This window comes from Pempheris klunzingeri, chromosome 16, assembly GCF_042242105.1.
Source record: "Pempheris klunzingeri isolate RE-2024b chromosome 16, fPemKlu1.hap1, whole genome shotgun sequence".
NCBI classification, from domain to species: Eukaryota; Metazoa; Chordata; class Actinopteri; order Acropomatiformes; family Pempheridae; genus Pempheris; species Pempheris klunzingeri.
This window is the reverse complement of record NC_092027.1, coordinates 17170025-17186572: the sequence shown is the minus strand read 5'-3', so window position 1 is coordinate 17186572 and position 16548 is coordinate 17170025. Positions and strand designations below refer to the sequence as shown.

Sequence of the window (16548 nt, the reverse complement as noted above, 5' to 3'; positions counted from 1 at the left end):
TCCCAAACAACCATTGAAACTTGATTAAAGTTTTAAACATTTTGGGATGTACACACTTATTCGCCTTCTCTTCGAGAGTGAGATGAAGAGATTCATTTTAAGCCTGTGTGTTAAACAGCTGGAGTCAGGATGTGTTTAGTGTGCCCAAAACTGTGCCATCGGTGCGTGACCATGAGTGTGTGTGTGTGTAAATGAGCAGGGAAAACACCAAAGTCTTGAACACCAAGCCCCTGAAGTTGCACTCTGGCGTGTGTGTGCATGCGAATGCATTCGTTAGTTACCCTCTGTTACCTTGCACAGCAGCCCTTACACCTCAAAGCTCTTTATTTGCCAAGTATGTGAACACATACAATTTGACTCTGTTTATTTCCATTGTTCTTATGTACTTACACAGAAACAAGGACACAAAGCTGAGGAAAATAAACACAGTGTATGAATTGTGCCAAGATTAGGAAGGTTAGGATTAGGATCAGTGCAGTCCATTTACAATTTAACCTGCCAGACCCAAATAGGTTTTAATGGAGCAAAGTGAACATGAGGATTTCTACCCAAGACAAGTTTCCTAACTCCTAACTAAGAAAAGTGTATCCAGCATCTTAATTCAAGATCACAAAAGCAGATTTCAAAAAAGCAACTTCCATATTTGACTTTAAAAAAAATCACACGCTCCTGTCATGTAGGGGTTAATTGCAGCCCAAACCCTGCTCCTTCTAAGGCATTGGCCGATGGCAAACTGCTGGTGCATCAGTGTCATGCTCTGCAGGGACAACAGGATAAGAGAAGGGATCATAAAAGCACCTGGGGATGCAGCAGCGTAAACTTAGATAATTGGAACGATACAAGAGATGTCTGTGTTTCTGACCGTAATCAGGTGTGATCATCGGAACATTAGGTTTGACATTAAATGGCCTGTAATTTCTGCCTCACAGCATGAAAGAAGGACTACTTTTACTGCCAGGTGAAACCCTTTGTGGAAACAAACACACAAACAGCATAGGAGTTATAATTGTCCTCATTATCATGCATGACCCAGCAGGTGGAGCAGGCTCAGGGCTGAAAGTTCACTCTGCTATCAGAGCTTTTGAGATAGCAGAGATCTAAAGCAGTGTATGATGTGAACAAGCTGAATCAAATCATGATCCTAATGAAAAATCTTATCGAATTCTTCAGGGTCCAAGTTTGTAAATCGTGTCACTGAAGCTCTCAGTAGCAAAGCGAGCTCGTGCTTAACCTTGACATGAGCGGCACAGAGACTGTTGGGGCATCGCATTCACACGATTTTAAGCCTGAAATAAGGTTTTCAGCTTATTTCAGTAGTGTCCTGAGGTTTCCTAGCTTCATATGTCAGCTGGTTCGTCACCTTTAGTTTATCCTATAACAGTTATCTTATTTATCTCTCACCTCTCACAGTCAAGAGGTAAAGCTCAAGGAAGCTGCAAAAACACCTGTAATCTATTCCCAAAGCCAGTTTGCTTTGTAGTTACTCTTTCTTAACTCCTGTCATATTGGTAAAAAACACGACTAAATGGAGAATCAAAGATGTGCAAAGGTTTAATGTGTCAGTTGTCCCTTGAAGTAAAACAGACAGTTTTATACAGCGTTGCCCATTCACTTATTTGAGCTAATATTTAACCCAGATCACTGTAAGTGCTCATAGTACTCTTGGCTCACAATGATGCATCATGGTTTTATAGTGCCATTTTGAATGATGTGTGTTTGCTCTACACCTGTTTATTAAGGTTTTACATTTTCAGCTCGCAACAGAATCCTGTGTCTTTAACAAAGATACGCGCACCTAACCAAAGAAGTTATCCTGAGCAGAACGACGTCAAAACTTGCATTTTATTTACATCTCAGGACTACTATTCTAAACTATTATAATGTGTACCACACAGACCAGACAAAGTAGTACTGAGAAATTATGATCCAATGTAGAGTTTTCATTTACAGACATTTATTTACAGTCATGTTACATGACGTCAAGTGATGGTGAACATTCAATGTGCAGTTTTACAGCATTTTCTAAGTCCCCTAATGCCTGGCAGGTATTAAATGTACTAACTCAACCACATTATATATTATTGACATCACACTTAACATTTATGGTGAGGTATTATCAGAGGAGCAAGAGCTGGTGACTCCTAACCACGCCGGTGAAGGTACAGACAGTGGTGGCAAATACATTTCCTCAAGTACTGAACTTAAGTACATCTTTGAGGTACTTGTACTTTACCTGAGTATTTCCATTTTTTGCTACTTTGTACTTCTGCTTCACTGCATACTTACACAACATATTTATTTAATTACTTCAGTTATCTGTAGTATTGCAGATTTAGCTCATTATATTATTAACATGTTGCAAGAAATTGTTAGCAGAGGGTTTGACTGCATCCCTGTTGCTATGGTTACTCATTTTAGATACATGAATTGATATTGAATTTATATTGTGTAGCCATCAGAATCGAGTACAGCCTCAACAGCAAAGTGATGCACACATTAATGCATAAATAATCAGAAACCAGTGATTTAATATATGCTATTGTGAAGTTCTGAGTATTCTTACTTTTGGTGCTTTAAGTATATTTTGATGCCAGCACTTTTTTACTTTTACTGAAGTAAGAATGTAAATGCATGACTCATATATACCTCTACACTGTGTTATTGCTACTTTTACTGAAGTACAAGATCTGAGTACCTCTTCCATGCCTGGCTATATAGAGCTAGAGATAAGAGGGTGTGTGTGTGTGAAGACAGCCTTGTACTTTATTCTATATTTTACAGCCAGTCGTTAATTTACGATGCACACTTCTGACAGTGCTTCTGGTAAATATGTAGAAGTGTTTTTCTCTGGTTTTGTCAGTGTTGAAAGAAGTGGCTTTCTGCCCTCCGGTGATAACGAAGAGGCAATCTCATTGACAGACCGATGGCATCAAGCCTCTACCAGGCACTGACCTAACCATCCATCAGGGACGCTCTGACATGTGGACAGGAGGTGCTGGGGATCGAACGGCCATCCCTGATTAGTGTCAGTCCCATAAAACACTCAGAGTAAAGGAGGATTTAATGAGCTCTCACTCCTCTCATTGTTCCCACGTACTATAGATACGGCACTGTGTTCAAAATTGAGTTCTGGTGTATGATTATATTACAGCAGATGTCACCATTAACCTGTTGCAGCTGCAGCCAAACAGATATTCCAAATTATGGACCTGACAGAAATACAGCACTACCTGCATGTACATCTTATGACCACAAGAGGTCGTCATTGATCAAGATTGCACTTTAACTTGCAGCAAAACTCTTATTTTCCATATTTATTGCTTATCTGGACTGTGTTGTACTCTTTTTTTAAGAAGCTTACACCAAACTTATGCCTTTTACATAATCCTTCACCACATTGTATTAGTAGTCTATTTTTATTAGCCCAAAAATACTCAATAAAAGCAGGTATCGTCTCAGTGCCAGCACAGCCTTATTAATATAGTTTAATTATGACTTTCTGATCACTTAATGGGCTATTGAGCTTATGGTTGACGTGAATATATCATTATAAGGCAACATTAGGTCATGATATTACATTTTTTATGTTAATATTCGTAAGTAAATTTTCACATCATCTATGTAGTTCGTTTTCATATAGGAAGCCACTGCTAAGCCGGGCACAGAGCGGAGGGGGAGGAGGGAGAGATGAGGCAGAGGGGAAAATAGATATGGGGGGGGGGGGGGGGGGGGGGATTTACTGGGACTCAGACAGACAGCCGACCGGCTGTCCCAAGCTGCGCTGATCCTTCACTCTCGGGCAGCGAGCTGGAGCTTCATCTCTGGCCACCTGCCTCTCCGAGAATAACATCAACACAGCACAGCGAGGAGGACTGGCAAGATACTGACCGGCTTCTTGTGCCATCTTTTCGGCTTCCAGCTCCCCTCCTCCTCCTCCTCCTCCTCCTCCTCCTGCTGCTGCTGCTCTCCCCCCGTCCTGCGGGAGGACAGGCTGCGCGCAGGGCGCACTTGGCGACCCGGGTTTGTTGTCGTTACCAGGAGAGGAGCGCTCAGCGAGCAGAGCCGACGCCGGCACAGCTCTCGCTTCTAGTCAAACCGGGCTTCCCCCTCAGAGGAGCCACTTGCATGGATGCACCATGGCCACGTTTGTCTGCAGGGTTCAGTTTTTAGATGACACCGATCCGTTCAACAGCACCAATTTCCCAGAACCAACCAGACCGCCGCTGTACACCTTCAGGGAGGATATCCCACTCATCAACCAGTTAGCAGGAGTCCACCGGCTCCTCAAAGCTCCACACAAGGTAGGCTTACAGCAAAACAACCAAACCTATGTAGCCTTGTGGAATATATGTGATATAGAGCGATGGTAGGAATTCTGTAGTGACATATCCCACTATAAAGCAATGTAAAGTCAAGGACATCTAATGATCTGAGTAAGATTGTTCACGTTTAGATTCAAACACACTCTTGTGTCTACACAGGTGTAAACCAGGGCCACATGAGGTTATTTTGCGACCTTTAGGACTGCTGTTTTTCACTTCAAGCTGACTGCAAATAAACTTCCATACCCACCATTCAGAGGCTATTTTGAGAACACATGCAAGCACAAGTGATTGGCTCTCCAGCCTGAGGACTGAATGTTTGCCTCAAAGCCCACAGCAACATTAAACGCGGACTACACTTGTTTTAGACTAAATATCCTGATTTAATCCCATATCAGCACGCATTTGGTCTGCTGAAGTGCCACTGAGAAAGATGCTGGACCTTTGACCTCTCTGTTGATCCGAGCTAGAAATAAGAAAACATACACACAAAATACCAAAAGCAATACATAGATCCCTTCCTCAAAGTAATCCTGTCTTACTGCTGTATATATTTTGGACCCTGCTCAGTGTGTCACAGTGACAGGTGTGCAAAGGCATTAGTGCAACTGGATATATCCTGAGTTGCCTCATTCATCTGCAAGTGACAGTCATGCTGTTCAGCAAAGTGGCTGAATCACAGATGATCAAATTTAGCTTCAGATTACGACGGGTGTGTGAAAAAGAGAAAGTGCCTGATTCTCAGTGGATTTCGGTGTTAAAAGCAACCCCCAAAAACATCAAAAATAAAACAGCCACACATTCCTTACTGACAAGGTTGAGTCACACAAACACACCCACAGAGGCCATACGAACGGATGTTACCTTGTTTTTTCCCCTTTTATTTATTAAGAGCATTTTATTTTTTAAAAGCATGTCGTGTAATGCCAGCCGAAAACTTGAATTGTATGCAAAAGTGAGACGGAGAGAAAGAAAGAGAGCTCCACTGCTGGCACACAACCCTGACAGCAAACCAGCGTTCAACAGCAGAGTGGTTTTCCAGACCAAATGGATCTTTTGCTGCCCCATCTTTAAAAGCCACAAAACAAATGAAAAACGGCCCGCAGCACAGAAAAGCTTATGATTACAACCTATGCCCAGGCAGATGGCACAGCCTGCGTTCGTGTTTGCAATTTTGTTCACATCAGGAGGAAGTCTGCGCGCAATGGCAACTGGATATCGCGCCTAGATTATAGGGATGAAAGTGAGCTGTTGCAAATTTGCCCGTCAGACCGTCCGGATCTAAAAGTTGGTGTTTAAGAGGCTTGAATGTTATTCCATTACTGGAAAATGTCAAAGCTAGCAAGAGGTTGGCAATTTCCTGAGCTGTTTCTCAGTCTTTGTCTCTTTTTGTCTCAGGCCTGTGCGCTCCTCTCTGAGAACAGCCTACTGTATTATTATGTTGTGATGGTGGAGCTCTGTGCACGGCTGGCTGGGCTGCATGTAAAGTATAGGTCACTTGTCCCAGAATTCCTGTGGCCGGGGCCTGGATCCCTGCGACACTTTGTTCTCCTCAGTTTGGGTGCCGTGGTTTTCCTGACCTCTTCCTCCATCTCCTCTTCCACCTCTCTGACCATGCACCAGTTTGTACACTCAAACACAAACACACACATACGGGTTAGGCTAACTTGCCAGGGCTAAATCAGTGTATCACTGGTTTGCGTTCATGGGATGTGTCATTTTATCCAAACTGCTAAACAAAGAAACCTCCTTTTCATCCTCACTCTCCTCCTCTAGCAATGAACCTAAAACGATCTCATCAAAGTCGAACATTTGAATATTACAGATGTTAAAATGTACAGATCGGTGAGTCAAATTAAGCACTGTGAAAGGCTACCCCCCCCCCCCCCAAAAAAAAATGATCCATGGATGTTCAGCTCAATGCAGGAGCCTCGCCATCAGTCAAACAGCTACAGCTTTGCAGAGAAAAAACTCCCATTCCCCCCCTACTAAAACAACAAAGCCCAGACTTCACAGCTCAACTTTTATTTCATTACCAAAGGCTTCCCATTAAAGCAACACTGGGAGATTTAACAGCCGTGGAGAACACACCCTCCTCTGCGCTCTTCAAAAAACCCTGATCCTCCGTGGCTCTGATTTTGACACAAAAAAACTTCTTAAAAACCCGTCTTCTAAGTTACGTAAGGGCAACTGTTAACTGTCGACCCACCGTGATCGCCAGCAGGCTTGGTGTTGTTTTAACGTGGAAGTAATTACTCCCCCTGCTCCCCCCTTTTTTTTTTTTTTCCTCCTTCCTCTCTGCTTTGCTCTTCTGGGAGATTTTGATTAAATGAGTGTAAAGTATACTAGTCACTAAGTGTTTCCCTGGCCCGTCCCGGAGCCTTGAGTGTGAAGAGCTTGCGGTTCCTTCTGGAGCCACCTCTCTGCCGGCTCCGTCCAGCATGATGTGTTTTGTTATGTTATTACTACTGTTACCCAAACCAAGTGTTTTAGGAAAGAGACACCCTTCGGAGGGTGAGATTGTGTTACAGACTGGCCGGGGGCTCACTTCTCGCTGTCCAAGCAGTATTTGTATGATTGAGCAACATGTGTAGATAAAGCGGAGCAGCAAAAGAGCCGGAGGTGGTGGTGGTGGGACTCAAGGACAAGACATACTGAAAGGTTTAAGTGGAATAAAGATAAAAATGCCCAATGAATAAACGCTGATTAGGCACAAGAAATGCTTTTGTCTTGCTCCTACATAAAAAGCAGGGCAGTGGGGCAGGACATGATTAACCCCACCCCTGTCTCTACTCCCCCTCCACTTAGTCAAACCTCAAATTGAGATTTGCCAAATCTCACATGCCGCATTGGCACGGCAAGTGTGACCAACAATTGGTGCTCAACAGCTGGTGAAATTGGGTTTAGACTACAAAGATGACCCCTAAAATATCGGCATCATTTTTAGCCACACAAGCAGTGAAGCTCGGTCTCAGTCGGTCTGTTTACTACTTTGGTCCAGACTGAGATATCTGAACAAACATCAGATGTATAGGCCCAAAATGTTGCATTGACATTCATGGATCCCAGAAAATGAATCCCTTTGACATGGGAGATCCCCGACTTTTCCTCTAGCGCCGCCACAAGGTTGACCTCTGTCCACTTTGGTTTATGAGCAAATATCCACAAAATGATTGACATTCCCATCACAATCTGCTGTAATCTGCATTCAGTGCTAGGTAGTGAATACATGCATGCTAACATGCTAAACTAAGATAGTGATCATGGTAAATATCACATGTAGTAAACATCAGCATGTTGGAAATGTCACTGGGAGCATGTTGTTGTGTTAGAATTAGTATTTAGCATAGTAAAGGAAAAAGTCCACTCAAAGTTCACTTACTATCTTTTCCTTTTCCTTCAAGCTCATTTTGCATCTTCCTCCTCTTTCTCATCTCTTCTGTCCAGGCTGTATCACAGTGGAATATAATGATGGTCTACAGACTAAAATTTCAATTAGGGATGTGTCTGGTAACTGTGTGTTTTGCTTTCCGGATTAGCTATTTGGCACAGATGGATTAATGTTGTTATGTGTGTGCGTGGGGGGGTGAGGCGAAACTGGAGCAGCAGAACACAAAGTCACCTCTTTGTTTATGGTGCATTATTCCTTGCTTGGGACTGCGTAAAGAATTCATGCTTTCTAGCTCAGCTTAATAAGTGGACTGCATTTAGATAGCGCCCTCCTCGTCTTCTGATCACTCAAAGCTTTTAAACGATGCGCCATTCACACACTGATGACAGAGGCTGCCGTGCAAGGATCATTAGGATCTAATCTAATACTCATACACACACACATGCACACAATTAGGCCTTCAGTATCTTGCACAAGGACTCTTCGACGTACAGACTGGAGGAGCCATAGATCGAAACATCAATCCCCTGGACGACCTGTCCCACAGCTCAGGAGGTCATTCACTGCAGCATGGATGACAGTCAGCTTCTCCTTTTGTAACACTTTGGCCATGGCAGTGCCGTACCCCACCCCCTCATTGAAACTCCAGTCCCTGCGGACACACCCACCCTTGAGCTCCTGTGTGCATGCTGCCTCAGAGCAGAGTAAATATAGCAAGGTTATATTTATGCTGTGAGTCCATCCGACAGTCCGTCTCTCTGTTTCCGAGTGAGAAGGAGGGAGAGACAGGGAGCAGCAGCAGGTCTTGTGATCTGCGGTCTCTGCTGGTCAGGGAGTGTCGTCATGCAGCTCGACCAGTCGGCCAGGGAGCGTCTGGCAGCACACCAGACACGGTTGGGAGATAACATAGAGGTGCTAAATGCTAACTCACCTCATGACTCCGATCTCAATCAGCCATTCATACATTGACAGCTTTAGCAATTGGTGGCAAAACTCATGGCTGACTGGAACAATAACGCAATGATGTTTGCCAGTTTTTATGAGTTGTAGCTGCACCTGCTATCAACTTGTGACTGTACTCATAAACTTCAATGCCAGCGGTGTGCAGATATATTACTGTGCACCTGGTCTCAAACCCAGCAGGGTTTCTCATTACACAGCATTGGGTCAATTCTGACGTAGGCCGCTCTGCAGCGCTACCTTAGGTCATGCCATCGCAGATGTCATGGCCGCACGATTGGTCTGTTCTCAAGAAGTGAAAAACAATCAAGAAGACAAGAATTATGTATGTGGGAATGACTGTTATCGGTGCCTCACAAACATACAGAAACTTAAATGTGATGTAACTTCATAATGAACACAATAAAAATAATATTTCAGTGCCATTTTTCTCACAGCTGGTATTTAAATGCACTAAAATGTCTCTTTCTCTCTCTGTGTTTCCCTCTGGTTTTGGTTTCATGTTCTGCAGCCTTTATAGCTGCGTCTCTTACTTGTTAATTCCCTTAACAGCTTTGTTATGCCGAAAGCAGAGCCACACCGCACATGGCTCACTGTACACACTCGTTTTCAAATCCTTTCCCCCCGTAAACTGGCTTTATTTTACAGGCTCAAATTGCTTTAAAAGAAAGGGTGTGAAACACGCGCAGAGACATAGTGAGGCGGTAATAAAAAGTAGTTCGCCCAGAGACCGATGTCATTCCTGTGGGTGGTTCAAGTACGTTCACACAGCCTGGCCAGGGATATTTCACATGCCACCCTGTACCCTATGTCCAAGCGCTCAATCATATTTTCCATCCCTAATTTAGGTATAAATACCAATTTGAAGTTGGTAGCCATTTTTGCTTTATAAGTTCGCAAAATTGAGTTAAATCCAATCCAATATCTTACTTCAGGCCCATTTAATTCATTCAGACCTTTGTTTTCATAACATGTTGTCATTCTTTTCCATAGCTTGATGACTGCACACTGCAGCTCTCCCACAATGGCACCTATCTGGATCTGGAGTCCTCTCTGGCTGAGCAAAGGGACGAGCTGGAGGGCTTTCAGCAGGATGAGACAGGGTAAGACTGATTCACATTCATTCCCTTTGAAACAGTCAGACTTACACTGTACTCTCTCACTCTTCACTGTCAAAACATCTCTCACCATTTGAGAAAAAGTGACCAGTTGCCTCGCCCTCTCTCTCTCTGTCTGTCTCTCTCTCACTCACACACACACACACACACACATGTATTTTCTAAGTTCCTCCATTCTTATAAAATGGGAGGAATCACAATCTGCTGGATATGGATTTCTTGGAAGCACAAGTTCACGGAAAGTATGAAGCGCTCTGGAAAGCGGGACAGATGTGCCCTCCCTTCCACAGCTACAGCTCGTCTCTCACTGTGTTTTTACAATAACTGATGTTGTGATCCTCTTTGAGACAATATTTCACAGTCCACAAACCTTTAGATGAAACGGCATGATCACTTTTTTTTACAGAACTGTTGATGCCTGCTGATGTCTCTCTTTGGGTCAGCAAGAGAAAAGCAAAATGGAAATCTGCTACTAGGATTCAGGAATTGCCTCATAGATTTAGATGGCAGAGGTGGTAAGCCATCGAGATCTCAACACACTTTGACTTATGATCAATTCAGTCACTAGATTGTGGCCTTAACAATAGCCCCACGGTGTGAAATTACACCTCAGCGTTGTCAGGTATACCGAAATTATGATAATTAAGCTATTCGTATAATCAACAATTCTAAGAAGATGCACAATTCATTATGCTTTAGGATTTTTTTTTCCATGTAGTGCAATGATATGCCTGATTATTCATCATACGTTACCACATGTTAGTGCTGAGCTGATCCCGCATCTGTCTGACATGATAACAATCCGATCACATGTGATTTTGAACACCTGGCTGCACCTTTCCCCTGATGGTTATCTTTCATTTCATTAAACTATACTCATTCTTATAGTGTTATTTCAGCTAAGGTGTAGAGACTTTTGCGGGAAAAAAAACACGTAAGCTACAACTAAGATTCGACAGGGGAACCAATTGAAAAAGATGCACGTCACGACCGAAGGGTTATACTGTAAGTTACTGAAAATAAATGAGCAATAGTGTTAGGTAAAGTTACAGTTTTCTTCTTGTTGGTGCTGTAACAAGCTGCACATCTAGCTAGTTGGCACAGTTAACTAACCCTAACAGCTTCTTTTTTCCTAACTTATGCATTGAAAACTATCCAGCAAGTTGAATTAGCAAACCACATAAGCCAACAAACAAGTTACCAAGATAACTGTGGTGTAACAATGAGTCATTGCTTCTTTGCTGACCAGGTGTGGCTACTTTTGCTGATTAATTACATGACAAACAGGCAAATATTATCTACATTCATCTAATGCACAGGAACATAATCAGTGGTGAATTAGGAGGTTGTCAAAGATTAGTGCTCAATGCTGCTGATGTGAGTCACAGCTCCAGAAATGAAGCTTTGTTCTCAGCTGTTGCTCCCAACATGGGCGACAAAACATTGTCGCACCGAGCGCTGAGAAGCACAATGAGGTGGCAGCTGTTAACTGGCTGTATGTGTGAGTGTGAGTGATGGTGTGTGCTTGTGGAGAGTCGTGGTATGTTGATCTGTTTGGAGACTCGGGGACGCTGCGTGATACCCGGTGGCAGACCCACAGAGCCGGGTTGTTCTCTGTGTCTGTTTGTATGTGCGCTTGTTTCCATGTGTACATTTATCTTTTTGTCCCTGTGTGTGTGTGTGTCTGATAAGCCATGTGACAGATGATGGACAGGTAAATAAAGGCGGGTGTGTGTTGCTGAAGTGGCTGACATCTTGGGGAACTGGTTGGATTGGACAGGCCCGTCTGTCATCCAGTTGAACGTGGCTCCTGCCAAGGTCGTATCGTACTCACTGCGGCAAATGAATCACACATTGTGTTTGACCCTTTCTTGGCAAAACATCACAAAGGTTGAGGATGGATGTTTTCTGACTGAGCCTGTCCCGTCCTCCCTCTGTTGGAACAACACTATTTATGTAGTGTCAAAAATGAATAAACTAATCACACTCAATATCTCAGGCATGTGTCTGTTCATCAGTTATGGTTCTGTACTGTATTTACAGCTGTTTGTCACATATGTCTACATGAATGGCCTGTTCAAATCTGTTCAAAATATATGAATATATTTTCAGATTTTGTAAGTAAGGCTTATTTTTCCTACTTTTTAGTGACAGGGTAGAACTGGGAAACTGAAAATTACCCTTTCACTGAGAAAGTGTTGGGAAGCGTAGATCTAAGCGATCCTCACCCAGAATATACGTTCCCACAGATCAAAAATGTGTGAATCCAGCTGCGGCAGGACACTTCTCACCACAGCTGACAGTAAACAGGACCTCTGGTGACGCGGGCAGCTCACAGTATGCCTCCATTGAAAACATGTGAAGAGAAAAAATTTGAAGGAAACTGCTGTAGATGATGATGCAGAGCAGCCAGAGTCCCTCCAAGGCATTTCAGCTGTTTTAGATGTGTTATCTAAAATAAACTGATATAGTGATATGGTAATTAAAACATGAAAATGTGATTAATTCTGTAGAAGCACAGCATTTTTAAGACATACATAATTTTATACCAATGCCAGCTTGTTATCTATTTCACTAGCATGTTTCACTTACAACATCCTTTTTTATCCTCCCAGTGAATAATGATACTTGTCGAACCTTCTTTTATACTCTCACGTCGAGTGGCTCTTTGTTGAGTCTAATTTCCCCTCTGCTGTTCTCAGAGTGGCCTCACTCTCCCTGACTCTCTGATTTGACTGTCATAACACAGATTATCAGACACTTACAGTAAAAAAAATTGAATTTGCAAGAAAAACAGTTCTATCAGCATCTCAACAGCTTGTGTTAACATTTTGCTCCATTTCTAAGTAAAGCTGATAACGCAGCTTAACAGCAGGATAAGAGGCCAGCTGGTCTCTTGTTTGGGTGTGCGTTATCCTTACTGCATGTTATGCGCAATAGGTGTTTTGCAGCGGTGTGTGTTATCAGGGCAGTGCTTTCCCTGCTTGGATTGGGTGCTATTAGCATGCTAGTGATGGAAGTCAGCGATTAGCTCCTGTAGATTGCAGGATAACAGTTACGGCTATAGGAGAGAGTTTGAGCTGCTCTCAAAATACCATCATACTCCACCTTTTATGTTTGGGTGTGCTCGTTTTGTTTTCCCACTGGAAATATGCTGCGCAGGAGTGTGTGTGTGTGTGTGTGTGTGTGTGTGTGTGTGTGTGTGTGTGTGTGTGTGTGTGTGTGTGCTCATGATGGCACGGTGGTATGTGGAGGTGCGTATGTGTGTGTTGTGTCTGCTCCTGCAGTTCTGCTGTCTGTCCTCAAGGCTCAGATATGTATCAGTATGGGGGCACAAATCTGATGCAGGCCACTGTTTGCCTGCGCCATTCCTGTCATGCCAACTGCCTCTGCATTATAAAAAAAAAAAAAGGCTCCATCATAACAAGTGCTTCCAAATGTTTTTTTTTTCCTAAAATCTAATTCTTCTAGACACAAGTAACAACATCATTGGTGAGACTGGTGAGATAACTGCGCTTCTCCTACGTCGTTTCACTTGTTTCAGGATATTCTTTATTCCTCTTGATTCTAGAAAGTACGTGAAACAAGTTAATTCAGTTTGGCTGTATTGTGCAGGAACAAGTCAAGGCTATGTACTCTGCTGCTCTCATAAAGATATTTATGAATCAGTAATAACGCTGTCTGCTTCTGTCCTTGTCAGGTCCAGAGGGAAAAAGCACAGTGTTATTCTACGGACCCAGCTGACTGTCCGTGTTCACTCCTGCATCGGTGAGCGCTGCACGACATGTTTATATATGTGTTTAACATGAGTTTCACCTTGGACACACACACACACACACAGAGTCAGTAAGAACACACTGTACTACATGTTCAGATGGCTGTCCAGGGGTTTACATGTGGTGCATGCTTGGGTCAGACCTGAGACCTCCCACTTAGAAACAGGTTCGACTGTTGAGTGAAAGTTCTCCAAAGTCAACGTGGTATTGTGATCATGTCAGTATTGTAATCACATTGAACACCTGAAGTGGGAGTTTTTACATGGTTTAAAGAGAGAAAAGGGAGTGGAAGCTCTTAATGTGTATGTGGCTGTAAGTGTTGTCACAGTAGCAATGTGAAGCGCAGTTTTTTTTCCCCCTCTGCTGCTGGCAAAGTTTTCACAGTGTGATGCCCTCTCAGTTTGAAGAGGTGAAGAGGAGGAGGGAGGAGGAAACAGGGGGAAGGGAGGTGTGAATATCATTGAGGAGTGAGACTAAAGAAAAAGATGTTATGTGGAAAGGGAAGGGAGGGAAGGAGACAATGTTAGGATGATAGGAGATGAATGGATGGAGGTGAGAGGGTGATAAACTGACACTGACATTCATTTGCTATTCCAACATAACATAGCAACTACTGGATGGATTGCCATGAAATTTTGTGCAAACATTCACGTGCAAAGTCAAAATTGTCTCTTTAGTCTCTTCAACAGAACAAATGACATTCCCATCAGTCTTAGATTGTGTTTAGCACTAATCAGCACATGTTTGCATTCTAACATGCTAAACTATGATGATCATTGGCTCAAAACATTGCTGTGCCTGAGTCCAGCTTCACGTAGCTGCTAGCAGCTGCTATTATTTATCTGGCTTACCACATAATATACAGCAGGTCTATTTTAATGATCTAAAAGTGATCTAGAGTCCACTAAGAACACATAGATGATTTTGGTGTCTGTGGTCTTCTTACTTTAATGTAAGCTGGCCAACAGCCCAGTCAAACAACAAGTGATGTGCTCCTATTTCTTTTTGTCTTCTGTGTCTCATGAGGGTCTTTACCGGCCGTTCTCTGCCAGCAGCACAGTCTCTTAGTATCCATTAAAATCACCTCACTCCTCTCTTCCTCTTCCTCTCTTTCCTCTGCGTCTGCGCTCCTCACTCCTTTCCTCCATGGCTCGTCTGCTTTGTCAACATTCTCCATGCCGGTGATAGCAGTGCTAATTCTGGATCACAGGATCGGTGCCTCGGATTGGTTGAGAACACGATGAGGTGAAAGGTCACCAGGATGGCACTAATACCGTTAAGGAGTGAAAACGTGCACACACCGCACAGAAAAATAAATATTTTTTTGTAATATGCTGCAAAATGCTTTCTCTCATGCTTGTGCACAAGTAACACACACACACACATGCAGCCCCCATGAGAGTTCCTCCCATGGCTCATCTTTGGTTGAAGAAAACCAACGCTGGGCTATATTTGCTTGTTTTTTACAGCATAATTTGAAAAACAACCTCTTACTTAAACAGAACTTTTTATTAAGAAAAGGCTGCATCATCACCATAAGAGATACATTTCCTTTTGAAGGGCACGAGTGGAACTTGAATTTTCTCCCAGTGCCAAGGCTTGATGATAGAGTTTGCTGACTATAATGACCACAGTCCAGATTTCACTCAGCATGGCACAGATGCTGCTGGGCAGCGACCAGAGTCATCCTGGAGTTGATATCCTGGAGTGGCACTTTGTAATTCTGCTGCATTAAACACACATATAATCACATAGCGTGAGTGACTCGGAGCGCTCTGTTCAGATCTTTAGAGATCCACTGACCATTTTCCTCCCCCCTCTCAGAGTTGCTTCAATGAGTCGCTTCAGCTTTCCACTCATCTACCCGTTTAACGCTCTCTAATCCTTCGAGGCCTTGACCTTCAAATCGCCTGAGTAGTGGTCAGCACACTATTAACTAAGCGAAAAGTCTGTCACAATCAAAGATACAAACTGCTTGTGGAATAAGGTATCTGTGCCTCACAATTAGTAGACCAATAGTGAGTCAGTACAGTAAAAAAAGTTGAACTAAGTGCAAGGATTGCTGACCAAGCCACATGAAAATTATATGGTTTGTGTGATTGAACTGCAGGAAAGGATCAATTCCTTACCGACCTTCCTAATCTTACTGGCTTCATCAGCTTTCAGTTTTGATTGACGAGGATCAGGATTTGATTGTATTAAGGTCAAATGTTAGGGAGATCTTAGGGTTTGAGGCCTTCCTCGGTCGTACATTGATCTTCTTTCAAGGCTGTGAGGTTGGAAGAATGAGTTTAACGACGAGAAACCCCACCCTCCGCAGCTAACGGAAAGATCAAATTACATTCAGAATAGAGTTTATTGCCATTTGTACAAGCTTAAAACCAGGTTAAAAACAGGTACGTCGGAATTCTTGAATTCAGGTTCGCCAATTTGGGATTAAGGATGCTCTGTATGTGTGAGCATGGGTGTAATAATTTGTGTGAGTTAATGAGTTTTTCTGTCGTGTATTAAAAGGAGGACACATCGGCATGGTCAGCAAAGCACTCTGACTTTGTCTGCTGGTATAAGCACTAGTCTGCAGGCAGTGTGTGTGTGCACTGGAGAGACCTTTGTGGCACTTTAATGATCCAACCCTTCTCAGCACTCACTGCATGATCCCACCGGGAGATTGGGGTCAATTTTACAGGAATTTATCATTTTTTAGGCAGGGCTGGTGTCCTGATTGTCCTCAGCTTTAGGCTGAACAAAGTTTGGCCTGAGTGTCATCATTTTTCCACGTCTACTCTTATATCTCTCTTTTTCATTTGTTCTTTTGTCTCTCGTCTACATCCCTCTCTCTCACACTCCCTCCTCTTCCCTCAGTCGGGCTGCAGTCCCCGTCAGAGTGCCAATCAGAGCCCCTTGTTTAAGGGTTAATTTTAGCCGTCTTCGTCGCAGCAAAGTTGTTGTGGACCGTAGCTGACGGGTGGAGAGGTGGTTCA

At 43.2% G+C, this 16548-nt stretch overlaps 1 protein-coding gene across 1 annotated transcript in view; it reads left to right on the top strand.

Moving 5' to 3' along the window:
* The first annotated feature begins 3787 nt into the window (after positions 1-3787).
* Positions 3788-16548, top strand: part of fhod3a (formin homology 2 domain containing 3a) — a 48260-nt gene continuing 35499 nt past the window's right edge. The window contains exons 1-3 of the mRNA XM_070846122.1: positions 3788-4301; positions 9667-9776; positions 13492-13559. Of these exons, the coding sequence (XP_070702223.1) occupies positions 4137-4301; positions 9667-9776; positions 13492-13559 (343 nt within the window). The 5' untranslated portion in view covers positions 3788-4136. The remainder of the gene's footprint in view (positions 4302-9666; positions 9777-13491; positions 13560-16548) is intronic.